This window comes from Mesitornis unicolor, unplaced genomic scaffold (genome assembly GCF_000695765.1).
Source record: "Mesitornis unicolor isolate BGI_N332 unplaced genomic scaffold, ASM69576v1 scaffold28813, whole genome shotgun sequence".
Classification (NCBI taxonomy): domain Eukaryota; kingdom Metazoa; phylum Chordata; class Aves; order Mesitornithiformes; family Mesitornithidae; genus Mesitornis; species Mesitornis unicolor.
Genome location: NW_010173083.1, coordinates 44,953 through 58,348, shown reverse-complemented (window position 1 = coordinate 58,348; position 13,396 = coordinate 44,953). Strand labels below are relative to the sequence as shown.

At 38.3% G+C, this 13,396-nt stretch overlaps 1 protein-coding gene across 1 annotated transcript in view; it reads left to right on the top strand.

Annotated features, from left to right (window-relative positions):
- SIM1 (single-minded family bHLH transcription factor 1) overlaps nucleotides 1-12,938 on the top strand; it is a 38,844-nt gene extending 25,906 nt beyond the window's left edge. The window contains exons 8-10 of the mRNA XM_010180604.1: nucleotides 1,104-1,269; nucleotides 8,773-9,178; nucleotides 12,208-12,938. Of these exons, the coding sequence (XP_010178906.1) occupies nucleotides 1,104-1,269; nucleotides 8,773-9,178; nucleotides 12,208-12,938 (1,303 nt within the window). The remainder of the gene's footprint in view (nucleotides 1-1,103; nucleotides 1,270-8,772; nucleotides 9,179-12,207) is intronic.
- The last annotated feature ends 458 nt before the right edge of the window (nucleotides 12,939-13,396 follow it).

Sequence of the window (13,396 nt, the reverse complement as noted above, 5' to 3'; positions counted from 1 at the left end):
ATGGAGCATGGAGTAATATGTGAATTAATATGTTGTCTCCTTGACTCTGTAAGAGAAGCGTTATTCTTCCCTTGCTCTCCTTTCTTCTCTTCAAAGGAAGGGAAAAGCCATGAATTCTTCCTCTTTTCCTCCAGGTAGGTAGGCCAGGAAAAAACTCCTGCTTGGATCTCTTTTAATAAATCATTGTCAGAATAGGTTCCGTATGACTACATGAAAGCTACATTTCTTACTCCCTCGGGTATCAGCAGACATGCAGATGTGTGCAGAGGGGTGCAGTCCAATCATATGCCCTCGTTATGCTTAGAAAGACATTGTGAGCAATGCCAGTTTTCCTTACTTTTATGTATTTATTAGAAAGTTTGAAGGCACTAACACTGACCCTCACAAACTGCTGTTATATCTAAGTCCCCATGGAAAAACTCTAGTATTTTGTGAGTAGGTGACAGACCATTTAAATCACAAGATTTGTATTTATTTAGCTGTTTTGTCTGACTGGTAAACTCAGTACAAGAAACTTCAACCAGAGGAATAAACACTCACAAGACTCAGAAGAAGAAAAATTCAAACATTTGCACCAATTGTTTGAAACCTTGTGAGCAATGAAAAATATAACCTTAAAGATAAAGTGTTTTCCATAAAAAACTAATTTGTTTAATTTATTTAGTCATCTATTTAGGCTGTTACGTGCACCTCCAGACATGCATGAACTTGTCCCACACACATATATACGTGTGGTAAGTTTGTAACTGCACAAGAGTTTTGAGGGTAATGTATCCTATTTACTACCTAGCTATGTGACCAGTGCAGAACTGTAATATACATCTCAGAAACTTCCATCCTGTTGTTTTTTATTACTGAAGAAAGTAGATCAGGATGATAACAGTTGGATGCAAAAAGCAATCGTATTTGCAGTATAAAAATAGTGCTATCGTTTAGTAAGCTATGCTACTTAAATGTTTTAGGGGAATATACTGGCTTGTCCTGGATGGTTTTATTCTTTTTCCTTAGAAATATCTTTTGTTTCCACCCCCCACTAAGAAGGAAGGAATGTTTCCCATTAAGATATGAAATGAGGTTTTTTTTCACTTTTGCCTTTTATACAGGGATACTGAATATAAAGGACTACAGCTCTCCCTGGATCAGGTCACTGCTACCAAGCCGGCATTCTCATACGCAAATTCAACTCCAACCATAACAGATAATAGAAAGGGAAGCAAATCTCGCCTCTCAAGCACAAAGACAAAATCAAGGACATCACCATACCCACAGGTAGCTGTCTTTGAAAACCAAAATTAAATCTTTTTTAATATCTTGATTTTTGACTGCTGTTTTACCCAAGTAATTAGAATGGGCCAAAGAACGTGTTTCTCAAAGGGAATAAAGGATGACAGATTATAAGGTCTTGAGACAGGAATATGTTTCTTTAAACTGTTTCTAAGAGGCTGGAAACATTTATGATTCAGCATGCATGATAAATCATCAACAACACTAACAGTGCAGGCCTCAGAGTTAATGAGGAGCGGACAGAAGGACAAGTGAAAACGTTGGTTTCGAAATATTTGGTTTGAGAGGATTGTGAGTTTTGCCTTTTGAGAAAGCTTGCTTTTTCTTACTTACTTTTTAATAATTCCAACATATCTAGAAAGCTGCTAGATGTTTGACAGTAGTTTAACACTGAAATCATAGTCAGGAGGAGTGAGTTTTGAGGAGGGAAAGCAGCAAGCCAACTTGCTGAGCTGGAACAAGAAAGCTTTTCTATGTACAAAGCTTTGAAAGTGAGAAAGCACTAGGAGGTGGATATTGGCATCAGTTGACTTTAATTTCCCAGATTTAATTTTCAGGCCTAATGTGTACGGAATGTGTCTCTGCTTGGAGAATGGGGCAAACTTGATTTGGTCTCTGAACTAGAGCTTCCCTAAAACATTTATGCAACTGATTTCTGCAGACAATGCCACTGCAACTTGCATACTTACACTGTCAACCCTTTGGCTCAACTAAATCTGTTTGCTGAAATAACCATTATGTTTACTAAATAATGATGCAAGTCTTGCTTTCCTTATGCCACCACACAGTGGATATAAATGTGTATCCTCATGATGTAACATTGAAGAGCTATGTTTTTTTAAAGAGTCTAGGTCAATACTTAACCAATAATGACCTTGATGGCTACAGTTTCACTGTAGCAGTGAAACTCAGTAGGCACAGTTTTCTAAACTGACCTCTAGGAGTGTTCAATGTGAGCCCAAGTGTCTACATAGCTTCCTTGTTTGTTTGTTTGTTTTTCCTCCCTCAAAACTACCAAGGGTAAGAATTTCAGTTAAATTCTAGCTTCTAGCACAAGAAATATTAACTGAGCACCAAGATTTCTTAATTTTATGAATCTAATTTTGCCAGGGGTTGTTATGGCTCTTGTTGTTTAATCATTTGCTTATATGCATTTCTGTGGGTTGTTAAAAAAAGAGTCTTCCTCTTGAATGCACTACACTAAATAATTGTAATAAAACTGCTTTAAAGAATCAGGAAAAATACCTACAATTAATTCTAAATTAGATTTTTAAGATTACTATCTTTGATTTACTGCGATTACCCTTCATATTACCCTTACACAGTCCTTCCAGAAGTTCTCATTTGCTAGCAGGACAATCCCAACTCATAATATGAAGCTGCTTGTGTTTGAAACTCCTCACACCCTGCTCTCAAGATGTAAAGACTTTTCAGTGAGAAGAAGACCTATCTCAGTAAAGAACTTTGACACATCACTCCTTTGTACTTTCTGTGTCTGGACATAGCACCAGACTGGGGCGAACCGTCAATACCCTGCTGGACAAGGGTGCTATCTGGAGTCACCTAGACAGGCTGGAGAGGTGTTATCCTGTTATCCTCCCACATTGAATTGCTTTCTGAAAGTTTGACGTTCATTAGTACCTCCTTGTTATCTCTGTCACCAGAAAAAGTCCTGAACTAGCAGCGCACCATTGAGACTGTTGGTTTATCAGGAATTATTGCCTGAAAGCACAGGATGTTTAGTCTTCAGTTTCATTTTGCATTCTCATTACCGGCTGCCTGGTAGTAAAGTTGCAGATTTCATCGTTCAAAAAGAAGCAGCTGCACTAGTTGCCAATATCTTGAAAAATGGTCATACCGTTCATTGCAGCACATCACCACAAGCAATGCCGGGCAGCTTGGCTTTGTATCCCTGTCATCCTTCTCCACCACTGAATAAACTGTTGAAAGACTAAGAAAAGCTGTTGTGAAGAACATGCAGCAGGTGCAACGGCCCGTGTCCCTCTGTCTCCAGCCCACATAATTTGCCAGTCAGTTATGGAGAATTAGAGTGTGACTCAAAAGCCAAGGCTGCAAAGTGAGGTCATGAGTTTTGGCTTACACAGAAGCCTGGGTTTTGGTGGAGGAAGGAAGCAGGAAGTTTATTAGTGAAATAATGGCAGTGGGCAATTAAAGTTAAGGGCACTTAGGAGATTTTAAATGTACATACCTTTTTTCCTTTTTTTTTTTTCTGTTCCACTTACTATTTGCTTTTCTTCACTCTTGAAGAAAAAGGGGTATCACATGCTTTATTGGGTGATGACTGAGAGTCCTCTCCCTTGCCAGCTGTGTGCCCATAGGATAGGCATTAGGTGTGAACTGCATTAAAACCATGTTAATAAATTTAAGCTGAATGTTTTCTATTAGGGCAAAAGGTGGATGTTTTGGTCACTTAAGACAGTGATAATGTTTTTCTCCTCAAATATTATGCAAAAGCAGACATAGTGTAATATGGTGCTTGTAGACTCTATGGGGACAAACTCAGTTCACTGAATTATAGGCATTAATCAGCATCTGATTAACACTGACTGACGTTAATACTGTGGGCTAGTGGGATCTGTGAAATCAGTCCTAGGGAGGAGAAGGGTGAGCAGAGAGGAGAGCAACCCAAAATTCATGACACAGCTGTAGAATTTGCTCAGACACTTTGAATGGTGCTCTTCTAGTCCTGTCCTACTGGACTGGTGGAGAGTTGGAAGGGGAGGCAAAAAAAATCTAGGAGAGATGAAGACTTGATAGAGATTTGCCGAAAAAGGAAATAGCAATTTAGTTAAAAGATGTCTATAGTCTTTCCCCATAATAACAAAGCTTGTGAGGTGGTCCCAAAATCTAGCCCTGGATCTCATATATTTTGTGTTTCCAAAAGCTAGCTCTAGACCTCATCTATTATGTACACAGGAAATAGCAACAAGATTGGAAAAACTTTTTAATTGTGATTGTCTGAAAAACTGCTTTGGAGTTTAATCTCCCATTAATGATGATTGTTTAAAGAAAATACTTGAAATTGTCTGTTGTCTGCCTCTAATGGAAATGTTTTATGGTCAGATCTGGATAAATATATATTACTTCATATATCATCTTAATTCTTGGATGCAGTTTATATATATAATATAAAATGAACACAGACATACAAGTAAGGATGTACACAAGAGCTGTTGGATGGAGGCTTTGGTGTTACATGTTATAGCATGCATGAACTTTTGAAGGTAAGATGTTTCTTTAGTAGGTGTATATTGATGCACCTGATTTTGGAGGTAAATTGATTTTTTAGCTCCTTTATACAATAATCTGGATTAATTCTGCAATCCACCTCAATTTGGGTGTATCACTCAACGGGGTTAAGAGAACAGAATCAGGCTGAATTCTAGTCAGCCATTGTTGGTTTTTTTTTTCTTCCTGTAGCCTAAAGCTTTGGTGACTTCCCCTGTATTCAAAAGAAAAGCAAAACACTCTCTTTATAGTAAACATAACTCCTGATCTGGTGAAGAGTCACCAGCAGTGGGGGTTATTTTAATGGACATGCTGTATTACTTTAATCTAAGCCTTTCACCATCTGTTCTGCCTATAATAGTGAATGCAAAAAGAACATATTTTACATTTCAGGATTACATTAGTAAAAAGTAAGATAAAAGTGATTTAAAAGCATGCATATGTTCTTAGTACAATACACTCTGCATCTGTGATGTTTTTTTCTCATGGTTAAGACACAAATCAAGAGCAAAGCCGCTAATGCTGATATAGTGAAAGTTTTTCATGGAAAAGAAGACTCTGAGAGCATTTCACTATATATTTAGTGTTTATAATGATAAAAACTTGAGTAGGCTGCTAGGAAATTAGGTATTTATAACAGCTATTGTTTGAACATCTGGCACGGTGTGTGGAGCCACCTGATGTTGCTGCTTATGACAGGATGAGTGCTTGGGCCACTGAGACACTTGTAGGAATGGAAGATCAGGCAAAAGAAAATCACCTGAGAAATATTAAATTGTCTACTGACCTAATACACTTCTATGGGCTCTTGGAAAGTAAGCTTTTCTTAAACATGGAATTTATATTTTCCTATTTCCTTGCCCCTTCAGCCCTCCTGAAGTTTTTCTTTGTATGAAAAAAGCATTAGTGATGGCCTATAGCCCCTTTCTGTGTCAGTGCTAATGCCGCTGGTGTGCTGTGATGGTACGCTGGATTAGCAGTCTGGAAGACATTTCTAGTATCTGGATGTGGCAATTCAGATTCCAGAAACCAGCTGGAGGGCAATTTAATTTATTTATTGATGTTGTTTATGCCAGAAGACAATTCAGAAATCACCTGAAGGGATTTCAGATGTTGCTTGTCTGAAGTTCTTTGTCAAGTCTAACTTCTGTCTGCTGGTTAAACTTTGCCAAGAAACCAAAACCCATAAATTCTGCCTGCTAGGAGTCAAGAGGCAGAAAGGAAAGTAGTTCTGATGAGGAAAGATTGGGATTGGAAAAAAGAAATCATTAACTTTAATTTGCCATAATTTTCATTAAATCTGATTCCATTTTCTATGGTCTTTCACCACTTGACACATGAGAACCTAATTCTGACTTGAGAGGTAGTGTTTCCACTCTCATTTCAGCAAAGCAGTATCTTTGATCATCTTTCCATTTCTCCCCCTGTCAACATGTCACACTTGTCTGTATTTGGAGTCTACACCTGTCAACATGAGATTCCCAGAAGAGGCAGTGGTAGGACTCCAGCAGTAGAAGCAGCACAATGATGCCAAATAAAGATATGATTAGATTTAAAGGGAATTAAACATATTTTTGGCCTGTGTCCGCTTATGTTGTACATTAAGTATAAGCAGTCATATCAAAACTTGCTAGAAAATGTGAACCACAAGCTATTCATTATGTAAATTTAGTTCTGTCCAGCAGCTGCTACAGGTCAGATCTCAAATAATCATCATTTACATCGAGTACAAAGAATATGCATGAAGTATTGTTGGTCTTGACTACATGGTTATATGACATTACATTGTGCATTTCTGGTATACCATTTGAAATAGTTTCCCTTTCTTTAAGAAAAGTGCATGAAGGTCTGTGTAATTGAATTGAGATTATAAAAAAATGAGCAAATTTTCAGTTAAACAGAGAAATTCCCTTCAAGTGAAGGTATGTTGGGGCCTGAGGCATCCTTAGAAACAGAAAATTAATAGAAAAATATAAATTAGAGGTAAATTAAATTAAGAATTTTGAGTTTGAAATAATCTCTGGCATTATTATAATCACCAAATGTCAAAAAATGAATTTCACTATAATATTATTAGAAATTAATTTTCTTTGTCCTCCTTATGAAATAAATACTTACTATGAGTTTTGTTTTTAATAAGAAAATAAATGAACTTTTAAGTTTTTTAATACTTGTATTTATGCTTACATTATCTTATATTTCAGCTTAACTTTTTAAATTAAAAACTCTAGTTTATAAAAGTCAAATCCAGAAAGAATTTTAAAAATAATTCTAAAATTAAGAACAGGTGCAAAAGTAATTTTCCGTTTGTGAATTTTCATTTTAACTAAAATTTATTAGTAAAAATCTTTTTAATAATTTGTATTTTTTAAATGGTAAACTTTATTTTATCTATCTATTTTTGTCAAAAATTTACAATAAGTCAGTTGGTGTTTATGAAGATATCTTTGTGACTGAGCAGTTTGAAGAAATTTAATAGATGAGTTAGACATTCCAGTTGGTCACATAACACTGTGATGGCTGACTAAAGTTCCTGAATAACATATGACGAGTTACTGGCATTTAAAAGAAGTCTTTTGTGGCTCTATAACTATCTTACCTCTATGCAAAATCAGATCTATCTTTTCATCTCTAAAACTTTGTAATGAATATGTTGGTACTAACTTTCTGAGCTCCTCCGTATCTACTGGTAGGCTTTTTACCTATGGACATTCTTCTGACAACTAATATCAAAATATAATCAAACTCCTCAAAGCCATGACCCTTTCTTTCCTTTAAATAATCTATCGTGTTAAAAAATAGTATTCCTAAATATAAACTGTAATACTGAAGAAATACCCAATTAAATGTCAGAATTGAAGTAGTTCCACTACTGATGTTGCACAGATGGTTTAAGTTGGTGTAAGTCAAACATCTGGTCAGTACTTTCGATTCGTAAGTGCATAAAACCTTGATCTTGGCTGATAATGAGGAGTTTCATAGCAACTCAATCAAATGAAAAGGAAGGTAAGCTTATGTTTTCAGGAGAGAGACCTAATGCCTATTAAAAGAAAAGGCAGACTGAGCATCTGGAAGGTGAGTGATGGAATGGAAGAATTCCAAGGTTTCATGTTGTAATACATTGATTTGTGACATGAGTGTGCAGTACTGAAGAGGTGAGCATGTGCAGCTTTGGTCTCATCCCAATCCATAATCATGGGTGAAATTGATTTAAAGATGTTCCATGAAGTTCGACAGTTCCAATAAATAAAAAGATCTAAAATGAGATAGCTAAATCTTAAGAGGTTTAATAATAATTATTTTTTTTTAATTTCCCAAAAAGTATCTAAAAGTTTGAAACATTCATTATGAATATCTAAGAATCTGTGACATTTAACCTAATCCTCACTTCTCTCTAAACAAATGCCCTTGCTCCTATTCTGTCTACTTTTCTAGCTGCCTGTTGATTGCTACTTCTGTGTTGGGAGGGCCCTGCTTACATGAGGGTGCCAAATGCCCACTCTGCCTGCTTTGGCTAGCAGTCACCTTTTCTTGTAAATAGCTCCTGGTTTTCCCTTGTTCCCACATTGCAACAGAACTGTGATTTTTAGCTTCCTACCAATCTACCACCACTTTGGAACTTTACTCTGTAGTAGCGTTGATAGTCCCAGGATTTACAGGAGGCTTTCTGTTCCCTACTAATAGGAGGAAAGAAGTTCCAAGGTATCACTCCAAGTAAGCAACAAAAATCCACCAACAAAAAAAATATAAGGAAAAGAGAGGGAACCCGTAGAAAAAGAAATACTTTCAGTTTCAATGTATGAATATATCTGACATGAGAATGCTCCAGGGGTGGTATTATTGCAGTCCCTTTTGAAAACATTTTGCCGAGGAGCATTGGAGCCCCGTTGCTGAGCATCAGTGCTAGCTTTCAAAGCAACAAGAAAAACCTGGACATATTAAAAAAATATTGAATTGCAACGTTGATGTTTCTGAACCTAATATTACACATCATAAAAGATCTGGCTGTTAAGGGTCAACATGGGATGTTTCAGACTTTCATGAGGCCTGTCCTGTCATCTGTGAGCTCATTACAGAGTGTGGTACAGGAAAGGACTAGGAGTCCAATCAGACGGTGCAGACATGTGAGCACGCTCACAAAAAACATCCTATCACATGCATACACTGTCTTTTCAGAGTAGTTACTTGCAGATTTCTCCCAGGCATGGTAATTTCCCCAGTGCTTCTCCTGTTTTGCAGTATTCTGGATTTCACACCGAGAGATCCGAGTCTGACCATGAGAGCCAGTGGGGAGGGAGCCCCCTGACCGATACAGCTTCTCCCCAGCTCCTGGAGCCCGTGGACAGACCGAGCTCCCAGCACCATGATGTCTCCTGTGCCTACAGACAGTACTCAGACCGCAGTGCTCTCTGCTATGGGTTTACACTTGACCACTCCAGGCTGACTGATGAGAGACATTTCCATACTCAGGCCTGTGAAGGAGGCAGATGTGAAGCTGGCCGATATTTCCTTGGCACGCCGCAGCCAGGAAGGGAGAGCTGGTGGAGTTCTCGTTCAGCATTGCCCCTGACTAAGTCGTCCCCTGAGAGCAGAGAAGTGTATGAAAACAGCATGCCCCATATAACTTCAGTGCACAGGATTCATGGTAAGAGATAACAAGGATTTGCAGAAGTGGCACCATCTCAGATAAAACAACATGACATAAATGTGCAGCTGTTTGTGTGAGAAGCAGAAAATGAGAGAGACTCTTGATGTGTGTTCTTGTCTCAGAGATTGCATCTATGGAGATGAGGAATACTTACAGTTCAATTTGAGTTTGACAGTCTGGATTGTACACGGCAAATTATTATTTGTTATACATTTTTTAGTCTGTGAAATTAAGGTGGGAATATCTGACTGGTGAGATCTTAAGGATGATCTTAAAAATGTGAACAAATTTATACACTTGATAGAAATCTGTTATTTATTTGACTTAATATCAAACTAATTTGGATGGAATTTATTTAGCACAAAATTTGTTAGAACTAAACCCAAGCTAGGTATTTTTAAAAAAACCTTTTAAAGTCTTTGGAAAAACTTTCTTTAAATTTCTTTTTTTCTCTGCACTGCTTATTACTAGATTCTCTAAGTTTTGCTATTTACTTTTATTTAAAATTGGCAATTCAAATTAACATTTGGTTTTGGTTTCAGACATTTATCCCCAGATAAAATTTTTAGTCAATTTGAGTCTTTCAATCCTTTCAGCACCAAGCCTGAAGCCTTGCTTGGTGTCTGGTAGGTTGCACATCTTAAGAGTCTGATCAAAAAATTCACAGTGAAAGGCTGATCTGGATTTGGGAAAATCCAGAAGTCCTTGAGTTTAAAGGGTAGGTTGAGAGTTGAAAGACTGCAACTGATCCCAAAAATCAGAGTTTAAGTTGTAAGGATAGATACAGCATTATATAAAAAAAAAAAGCTTGTCTACTAAAATAATCTGTCAAAACATAGGTTATATCTGAAGAACTGATAAAATCTATTTACTATTCAATTGACTTGCAGAATGAGGGTTTGGAAATAAAAAAAACCCTGTACTATTTTACTTAAATCTGAGGAAAATTCTGTTAAGATTAGAACAATGATTAATTAGCAAGTTCTAGGAATAAAGGTCAGAAGAAAAGTGAAGATAGAAAAGGATGTCTAAATTTTGCTGATGAGTACTGTTCTCCACTTTTCCTATGAGAACACACCTCCTTCCTTGTATCTGTTCTGTGTCTTTGTTTCTCTAGCTTTTTCTTCTCCAAAAAAGAGAATTGAGCAGAATATGATATTTTTGCTGGCAAGTGTTATGCATGATAATTCTTACTGAGCATAGAAAGATAATAATGTAGAAATATATAGAGAAACACATGCTGTGTTAAGTTTCTATTTCATAATTTCATCAAGGATAATTAATGTAAATGGATAATGTAATCTCATTTTAATTTGTTCCTTGGTTTTGCTGTAATTCCAGGTGCTGCAGTTACTTTTTTTACTGTAATAAGTCTTAACATGTTTCAGTGGGCCTTCGGTCTGCATGTAGCTTTAGGGGTAAAACCTGACATGTTGATCTCAATTGAGAAGAGGAACATCTTGCTTTCCTTGCAAATGTGCCGTTTTCATTTAGATGTAGGCAGTTTCAAACCTCGGCCCTTCACAACTGGAAGGGTGTTGAGGGTGGTGACACACTGGCACAGGTTTCCCAGGGAAGTTGTGGATGCCCCCTCCCTGGAAGTGTTCAAGGCCAGGTTGGACAGGGCTTTGGGCAATGTAATCTAGTGGAAGGTGTCCCTGCCCATGTCAGGGGGGTTGGATGAGATGATCTTTAAGGTCTTATCCAACTCTAACTATTCTATGATTCTATGAAACTCTTTTTGACAATGCTATGTGAACATTGCTATCAGAGTAGTTTTGTTGGGCAGATAACATTTTCTTCCTTTTCTGTTCTTTTAATGCATCTTCTGGTAATTCTGGCTCAGAGCCACCTTACAATAATAATAATTAGCTGAGCAGTATCGCAGGCCCTGGATATTGCGTATGAGCCCACATGTTTCTTGTCAACCTCAGGAAGTCTGGGGCACTGTAGGTATGGTCTGTGCAGTGAGAAAAACTGAGCACGTAGTGTAAAGCCGTGGCTGAGCAGCTCCCTAGCGTGTCATGGTGTGCCTGACATACCGCATTGCTCTGGCAGCTGGAGCTCCCTTCTATGTCCAGCTCCTGACATTTTAGGCCTAGACCTTAAGAGGATTTGAAGGATAAAATTATGTTCACACTGCAGTAGTTCCACCTACAAAGGGCCCTGTATGATCATTACAAAAGTCCATCACTGATTTTGTCATGAACTCTGCAATGCAGCAGAAGTGATCTGCCACCCAAATGGACTTACACACCTTGACTCAACACAAAGCAGGGGAAGTTGTTCATGCTAGTCTATAAAGAGGTTTCCTTTGAGGAGTCCGGTCGACCAACTCAATGAGCCTCATCCCTAAAGAAGACTGTGTGTGCTGAAGGAAAGGCAGCATTAAGTAATTTGTGCAAGTCCAACACATGCCCTCCTGCAGGCATGTATCTCAGGAAATCTTTTATCAAGCCCTTTATTATAGTGTGGCCTTAGTTGGCTGTTCAGATGTGGGAGTCACTCACTTTCTTCCTATTGAGGATTGGCAGGTCCAATTCTATCCTTTCAGCTACATACAAGTTGAACACCTTCTGTGGTATTTCTATGGGCCCTATTTTTAAAAAAGAGGTAAGAATAGTTATATTTTCCCACTCTAAAAGTTTTATACATCAAATATTTGTATGCTGGGATATGATATCACATTTTCCCAGTAACCTTGTCGAACAGCTGTGTGTTCTTATGCTTCTAAAGAAGAATAACTGCTTTGTTACTTCTGTTTGTTTATTGTTGTGTAAGCTGCATAAAGTCACCATGGGACCACAAACTATTCCACAGTGCTTTCCTTCTCTATACTTTAGGTTCTGGAAAGGACAGAGAAGACATGCTGGAGTCATGTACACCGGTCATTTTTGGTGACTTTGTTACAAGCCACTTGCCTCTGTCTTGGTTTTCTGTCTGTAAAACAAGGTTCAGAGTACTTGTTCTTCAAGATTACTTGCCTCTTCCAACCTCAACACTTGTCCCCTTTCTTTCTTTCCTAGGAAGAGGACACTGGGATGAGGACAGTGTCGTTAGCTCACCCGATCCTGGCTCTGCCAGTGAATCAGGTGACCGATACCGTCCTGAGCAATATCAGAGCAGTCCACATGAGCCCAGCAAAATTGAAACTCTAATAAGAGCTACCCAGCAAATGATTAAAGAGGAAGAAAACAGACTACAGCTGCGGAAAACGACCCCTGATCCACTGGTCTCCATTAATGGCACAGGGAAGAAGCATGCTATCTGTTTTGCAAACTACCCTCAGCAGCAGATGGCAGGAGATGTTTGCCGCATCCCAACAGTTGCCAACACTCCTCCCTGTGAGCACATCCCACAGCGAGATGGAAAGATTATGAGCCCTCATGAAAATGACTATGACAACAGCCCCACAACACTGTCTAGGATAAGCAGCCCCAGTTCTGACCGAATATCAAAATCTAGCACGGTACTAGCTAAAGACTACCTGCATTCAGATATGTCCCCTCATCAAACCTCGGGGGAGCACCCAGCAGCCTCTCCAGATTATTACAGCTCCCACAGGCAGTACTTTGATAAGCATGCTTACACATTAACTGGATATGCCCTGGAGCATCTATATGACACTGAAACCATTAGAAACTATTCACTAGGCTGTAATGGCTCACACTTTGATGTGACTTCTCACTTAAGGATGCAGCAAGATCCAGCACAAGGACACAAGGGTACATCTGTTATAATAACCAATGGAAGCTGACACTTTTTTTCTAAAACCTTTTGTGCTTTAAAAAATAACATTTGAGATCTAATTGGAAGATATATGTTTTCATGCCCTTGTCATTACCAGCATTTGATATACCACAATGCACTAGAAAGGATAACCTAAGGTTTGAGGGGATAAGCTACTTAACACACATTAATTTTGAAAAATAAAAATGCGCTGGCATTCAGGGTTAAAGTGAATGGAGCTAAACTCAAAGTTGATGCCATGCAAGGTGAGAAGGATGGAAGAGGTCTAGGCAGGGAGTGCTTGGGGCAGGCCAGCAGAGCAATTTATGCACATTGTATAAGAGGTGGTTGTCTGGAAACACTGCCAGGGGCAGACCTTCTGAACTGCATGTGCCCCACAGGTCCCAGCCAACAAAACTGTTATGCACTCTTTCTACACAGAAAGTTGGAATGTGTTCCTTCGAAATATACATCAAAATGTGCACT